At 38.1% G+C, this 7,500-nt stretch overlaps 1 protein-coding gene across 1 annotated transcript in view; it reads right to left on the minus strand.

The window, feature by feature from the left end:
- The window catches only part of LOC137988205 (uncharacterized), a 74,609-nt gene that overhangs the window by 41,376 nt on the left and 25,733 nt on the right, over positions 1-7,500 (minus strand). Inside the window, exon 9 of the mRNA XM_068834254.1 lies at positions 4,206-4,269. Within this exon, the coding sequence (XP_068690355.1) occupies positions 4,206-4,269 (64 nt within the window). The remainder of the gene's footprint in view (positions 1-4,205; positions 4,270-7,500) is intronic.

A 7,500-nucleotide genomic window follows, 5' to 3' on the forward strand; every position in this document is an offset into this window, starting at 1 on the left:
AAACAGAATTAGGAGATTTTAATACCGAGATGGAAAAAAAAAAACAAGAACTAGACCTTGCTGTGAAAAAAAAAAGTAATCAATCAGTTGTTATAATGCTCATATCCTTCATTAAAAGAAGTCTTCTTTTAATGAAGGATATGAGCAGATTTCAAAACTTGCCCATAACGCCTCAAATCGACACAATGACACAAGATGACGTAAAAGTAAGTTTATTTCTTGTATTTTTCTCGCTGTAAACTAGCATTAGCCGATTTTTTTCAGCATTTCTTGTTATCCATATAAACCCTACAAACCGTTACGTTGACTGAGCATTCAAATTATGTGATTGGGTCGGTCGCCTGTGTTATCTTTTGCTTTTTTAGGTGCCACATATCAAGCAGCCCGTAAGAAGTGCTCGTTTTTTACGACTTTCGAGGTGGTAAAACTCCCACTGTTCGACATGTCTTTATTCATCTCTCTGAGCTGCTTGTTCTTCAATAACACTTCTATCTCTTTTTTAAAAATCGAAATGACCCCGGCTTCTTGCTTTCATCGATCATCCAAAACCGCGTGTGGTAAAGCAGGCCATTATTCTGCCGGAGAAAATATGAATTCTAGAAAAAAATTTTCGGACATAAAATCACGGTATCGCTGATGTTGAAGTCGCACCAGCGAAAGGCAAATACCTGTCCTATGTTTCTATCGTTTCACTTTTCCTCCATAAAGCACCTTAGAAGCTTTCTGTTGAAGTTTTCAAGAGGCGCTAAGTCCTGCAGTTCTTTCTGTTGTCCTTTAAAATGACGCCTTTTTGGTGGCGAAAAACAAAGGGAAGAATATGGCAAGTTAGGCCACATTATATATCAAAACAAAACTTGGAGTGCATTGAATTCTGTTGTTTGCCGATAAAAACCATTTTCGGACCCAGTCCTTAGCTGGAAGCTTTTTTTGAAGTCACAGACACACGAAGAAGTCCTTGAAAAACATCGCGTAATAAATCCCACCTGCAATTGAGTAAAAACTGATCGACCGATACTTACTGCATCGTATAGCGATATTTCTTCTTTTCAAACATTTATGTCAAATGTCTTTTCATATTCAAATTTGCCAACCACACAACTAAAGAAGCCATTGTTTCAGCAGCCATTGTTTCAGCAGCCAATTATGTTCTGGTTGGCATATTTTAACAATGGGAGACGTAACGAGAAATATCGCTGTCTCGCATCTCAACTACGGTACACGCTATTTCAAATGCATTGTATTTATTACATGGATGTGAGATATTCAGTATGGTTTTGTTTGGTATAGGACTGCGTTAACTATGGAATTGACTGGTACGGTCCTTTACCAGAGACTGCTATTAAAGTAAATAACCATGCCCTGAGAATACATGTGGTTACTAGTAAAATACTAAACCCGGAAAGACTGAAGAAAATAAAAGGGAATCGAGATACATTGGCTTCGAGAGTGACATGTTAATCATTTCAAATCCCTTCTTTGCAACTCCAGTTTATGCGTGTCTGAGCTTTTGACACCTTTCCAAAACAGATTTGCACTAAAGACATGCGCTGTCGAGCCTGGTTAATATCTAGATGGGTGACCTAAAAATGTATGATTTGTCGTGTCAGAAACATGGCACCGGAAATTCTATTTAATGCTCAAAGATGCGAACTAAGCAAGGTACACATTTTATTAGCCTGTTTTATACCAAACAAATATTGATGAAAACGTACATAAATATTGATACATAGTTTTTAGGAAGAGCAGAAGCAAGTTTTCAGGAAGTGTCGATCGAGAATGAAACATAATTTTGCCATTAGCAACAACATTTGCGACGTGAAAACAACATAAATTTTGAACCGCGAATATACAAAATTACCATCGGCGAAAAAGATTTTGGGAAATTTTTGCTTCGTTTAATTTTTTTATCGTACTTTTGGCTGCTCAAGTAAATCACAAAATCGAAAGTGACATCGAATTCAACGGGCGCCGTTTTCATGTTACCTTGAATGTTTACTCGCGAAACAAAGGATACATCTGTGTCAAAGTGATGGCATGCCACCGGGTTTTAGTTTTGTTACTTTGGTTTTTTCTCTTTCAAGTGTTTTAAAGATTGACAAGAATGTGCGAATTCAACACAAATATCACAATCGTCCATCTCTTAAGGTTGACCATTGTTTCTGCAAAGTCCAAAATTTACTCTTCTAGATTAAGTTATTTATCACCAGATAATTCCATCGTTTTGGAAATAGCAGCTGCTTTATCATTCATCAGCGTCACCAATTCTTGCCGATTGTGGAGCTTATTTTATTGAAACTCAAGCACACTTTCAACAAACCTGTTTTTTTCGTGAGTTATGCACGCGTTGCGGGCCTATTTTCACCACGGACTTACACTCTTACACTCATACAATCCGGTGACGTAGTGTGTAGTGCACTTACAGTGCACTACGACAATAAGTTGAAATCTTGAAAAGAGGGGTTTTTTTTGGAGGGAGGTGGTGCTTTGCAAATCCCACCAGTGTCAACCACACTATCATGGCTTGAAAAAAGGACTACTATCACTCCTATTTTGAGAGTAATATTCGTAAAGCAGTCGGTTTGCTCGAGTCGAGCACGTGGTTGATTTTGGGAAGTTTTGTCGGCTTCAGTGTTACAAAGGGCCTGAAGTTCCTCGTCCGAGTCATCTCATGGTTCATGGTTCATTTATTTCACACTATTTACATAACCTTAACATAGAAAGAAAAGTATAGTCACGACACATGGTTACAAGATAAAATAATTACAGTACAGGTTATAAAATGTGTACGGTGGTCAAAGTAGCGAAGGCTTTCTAGTTGACCACCACCATCAGAAGCACTCATTTCGTCTTTAGAACAGTGTCTTTGCCGTTTAGGGTCGAGTTGATCGTCTGTGTCGCTGGGATGAAGCCTTGAGCGACTGGTTCATGTTGAGGATCGAGTCTGCCATCGCCCAGAGGGTTTTGTTGAACGGCTTCAAAAACATTCCACAAAAACCGTGTCCCTCGGGAGTCCGAACAAAGGTTCAAAATATGAGGGGAAGATATCACTAGCGCACACTGCGAAAACAAGCCGGGCCTCATTACTATTCTTTATAGAAATTCTAATTTGGAGTATTGTTTTATCGGGTTGAGAGCACTTGCACATGACGTTTTATCGATGTTTTAATAGGCTGTTAGACTCATGAATTATTAACGTATTTTGAAGGCTTCTGAACGTTGATCGGGTGCCGGTTCCCATTTTGATTTATCGTGGAGCGCCCAAGCCAGTTTCAACGATTTCGAGGGAATGTCCTATTAGAACAATATCATTCTACAACACTGCAGGTGTTTCACGTAGGACAATGTTATGGTGCCACCAGTGTGTAAGACTAACAATTGCTCAATACGATGCACTCGTTAATTAATGTGACATTAAGACTAAAGAGACATTTATTTTTACAGGCTTACAGCGGACAATGATTTTTACTGAGTCTGATTTTAAGTTGAATATTTTATTTTATTTTTTTCAAGACAATATAGTACCATGGTGGTTTTTTACTTTTTATTTATGATACTCTTTTTTTATAGTTATAAGAGTTAGGTAATGGTAATAATGATAGTAATTTAATATTTTAAACGATTATATTGGATATGATAATTTTAATATGTCACTTGTAAAGCGTTTTCGGATCACAGGGAAAAGACGCTATGTAAATGTATTGTATTATAGTTATTATTATTATTATTATTATTATTATTATTATTATTATTATTATTATTATTATTATTATTATTATTATATCATAGGCTACCTGGCGGCAAAAGAGCCATTAATTCGAAACCATCCTATATTAGTCTTATAGATATCTATAACAAATTCGGTGACCCCCATTTCTCATTGCTGAAAGTGATAAGCAGGCTAAGATAAAACTCAATGCAGTTTAAAAAGATTGTCTTGAGCGTATTGAGGGGAAATTCCGCGGCAGAAGTAAAGCACCTTCTACCCGTTTAATTAGAATTTAAAATGTCGCCAAAAATTGTGGCTTGTGTACGTGAAGACCAAAGTACAATGCTGCAGAAAGAGGTAAAGTTTGGGAAAAAAAAAACTTTCACAAATACAGTGAGCTGACACCAATAATAATTCTGAAATATCGAATCTGATAGGTTGTCTTATCAACAGAAAAAGGACAGTGAACTTCGATCAACGAAATAATCAAGTGCCTCACCTCAAAGTACCTTTCCGTGTTTTTGTATAAGACAAAATCGCCTTTCCCATAAAAATGAAATTGCCTGGAAGTCAAAAGAAAAACAGAACAACACCCTTGAAAATGTTGAAAGACTACAAATCTTGTTCTACCTTTCACTCATGTAATTAGACTGCTATCCCAAGGCAATCAGGAACCCTCGTACTTTTGCAGCTTTGTGTGAAATCATATAAAGTAGCTAGAGCTTTTGTCGCTGTTGGTGTTCCCTCCCTTGCTCTAGGTTGGTTGATCAACCTTTTAAAATCTCTTGTATTTTATTGCAAATTCTGTCTGTTTGCATTTCTTCAAGGTGGCAGGCTAGAAGAAACCTAGAACCACTTTGGATATATTAAAATTCAGCTTAAAAACGTAATAAAAATGCTCTGGGGAATAAACGAAGGATTTGTACGAGTTTTGTCCTCGAAGCCTTGAGGTTATCTCATTTGTCTAACACTGAATTTTGATACATAGAAATTGGTCTATTGCAACCTAAATACATTGGGTTTAGGGTGATATGAGTAAAGCTAACTTAGCAAGCTCCAAGGGAAGATCCGTCGAATGCAGGCTGTTTCATATACTGGAATCATGAACGGCGGAAGCACGAACGTTTACTGACATTTTTCAGTTCTTTCCGAGTAAATGGGGTTTATGGTTCTTCCCCAGCGATAGAAAAATGCCTCGACGCTTCCAAATTAGAACTCTTCTTTATAAACCACACCTTACTTATTGTTTAAGACGCACTTACTGACGGAGTCGACTACTCTGATTTTACGTTTCTGCAGAAACTGGCTGTCCAATGAGATTCAAAATGATGCTTGCAAGGTTTAACAATACTTCAGATGTCATTGTTTTGTTACATTTTTTTTTTCGGACGTCTATGAAACAAACATTTAAGAATAATTTATTCCACGAGCGCGTGTTGGATATGAAATGGTATATAGCCAGGCAGCGAAGGGCGTAGCGCCGAGCTGGCTATAACCAGTCTCGTATGCAACAAGCGCGAATGGAATGATTGTTTTATTCAATTTTTATTTAATTCTGAATGCTTGGACAATCAGTCAATGTGTCCCGGAAAATCTTCCCGCACAATTTTTTCAGCTTGGCAACACTTGACACAATCAGAATCCATATTAGGTTTTACGGTATATGACCTGAAACGCAATATCTGAGGTCGAAAATTTTATTGCGTTCCGACGAAGGAGGACGCATCTTAATCGTGTGGTTTTACGAACGTCTCGAATATTTTTCACAAGTATCGATGGTGATGCCATGGGATTTCAGGGTTTGGACGCTATCTTGGATTGACTGGCCAACGGGCACATCACCGCAATCTGATGTGATTGTAAATCTGTCATGACTCGACATCGGGTTCGCATCGCAATGCTCGCATGCCCAAATCAAAGTGGTAAAAATTCCCTTTATTTCCATGTGCTTTGCAGTTGGGCTTATTGTTTGCTCAGCCGTTTTCTTCGCTGCTTTTTCAAAGGTAATTGACGTTGTGTTGATTTATTCGAATTATCACTTGAAAATAAGACTAAAGCTACTTATCAGAACATCATCAGAAAGCTGTGTAGTGGGTGTGTTTTGTAGGAAACAGATAACCCTTCCCCACCCCCCCACCCCCCCCCCCCTCCGCACGGCAACAATAGGGAGCTTAAGCACGCGCATTTTTGAGACGCGGACGGCAACCGTAAGTGACCAATTCGCGTGCCAGTACAGTTGTGTTTCCCAGATTTTTATACTAATCTCTAATGGAGAAAAGAAACTTGGCAACGAAATGCGGTTGTGTGAAGACAAGTTAAAACGGAAAGAAGGTCATTTCCGGTTGCCGTCCGCATCACAAAAACGCGCGTGGTTAAGGAGGCTCGAAATAGTTTCTCTTCTTTTTAAACAAATAAACATATTATGTCATTAGATACAGTTGGGGTAATTATATTATGACGAAAGTTGGCCAGGGTATTAAGTACCTATCGTAGATTTCTCACATTATATCTTCCTCCAAAATAACGTTATCATGGCAACAATACTAAGCATTTCTTTGAGCCTTAAAATCAACATATGTGACTATTTTTGAAGAAACGGGACGGTGAAATTTTCCCATTGATCGTTACGAGATAATGTTAGAAATACTCTCTAAAATATTTAAAATTCAACAAAATCTGTAAGTCAGTTTTTCCGAAAAATAAGTTTTTTTGAAAAGTGGCTCTAATTTTCTTTTTTTCACCAACAGAATTTTTTTTAAATTTAAAAGACAAAAGGTTTAAATTAATCTAAGCTAACATGCAAAAAATGAAAAAAAATCACTGTCCTGAAGCAGAGATATAAACGAGTAAAGTTGTAAAATCAGGAAAAATTAGGGGGTTGCAAGATCAGCATTTACGCATGCGTCACCTGCTCATTCGAGTCCGACTACGAGCGGGAGCTACAGGCCAACACAAACGGATTTAAGTGACTATTAAACCGTTTGTGTAGAATTTTGTTTATTTGCATACATCTTTGATATTGGACATCAATGTAATGGTGAATTGACACCTGTCAAAACAAGGCATCCGCTGACCAGTATCACGTGACCATATAGCGGGCTCATGGTAGACCTCATAGGTAGTCTGTAAGTCGATTTTCTCGTGGAACAGTGCTCAATACGTTGAAGCAGAACGGAAGAAATATTTTAAGAGGAAAAAGGACGCAACCCCTGAAGAGTGAAGCGATTCACGAAACAGGCTTGTCGGGAAATGTAGTTGCGTCCTTTTTTCCTCTTAAAAAAAAAAATATATATATATATATATATATATTTTTTATAGCTCTTTGGCGTTACAAAGCTTATGCTTTCATGTTCAAATTGAGCACTCTACTAGGATGAGTCATTGCCGCTTGCAATTGCGCATGCTCACTAGCTCGCTAGTTTGAGCACTCTGGCATGACTTGGATGTACCACATGCGTGGGACATCTGGGGTGGGTTTATAGCTTAACCTCCGTCCTAGACATCAGCACTGCACTGATGAGGCCCAGAAGGCCGAAACAGTACTGTCTGCAGTTAGTTATATATATATATATATATATATATATATATATATATATATAATTAGTAGTGTAGGATGGGAACAGAAATCGATACAACAAAGGAAATGAGTGAAAATGTGTTCAGCCGGGAATCGAACCCGGGTCTCTTGGTTACCGGTCAGATGCCTTACCACTAGGCCACTGAACCAACCCCGCCATTCAGCCGAATTGGAAGGACCTTTCAATGGCAAGCTCTGAGGAGAATCGCACATTTTC

The sequence above is a fragment of the Montipora foliosa genome, chromosome 2 (genome assembly GCF_036669935.1).
Source record: "Montipora foliosa isolate CH-2021 chromosome 2, ASM3666993v2, whole genome shotgun sequence".
NCBI lineage: Eukaryota > Metazoa > Cnidaria > Anthozoa > Scleractinia > Acroporidae > Montipora > Montipora foliosa.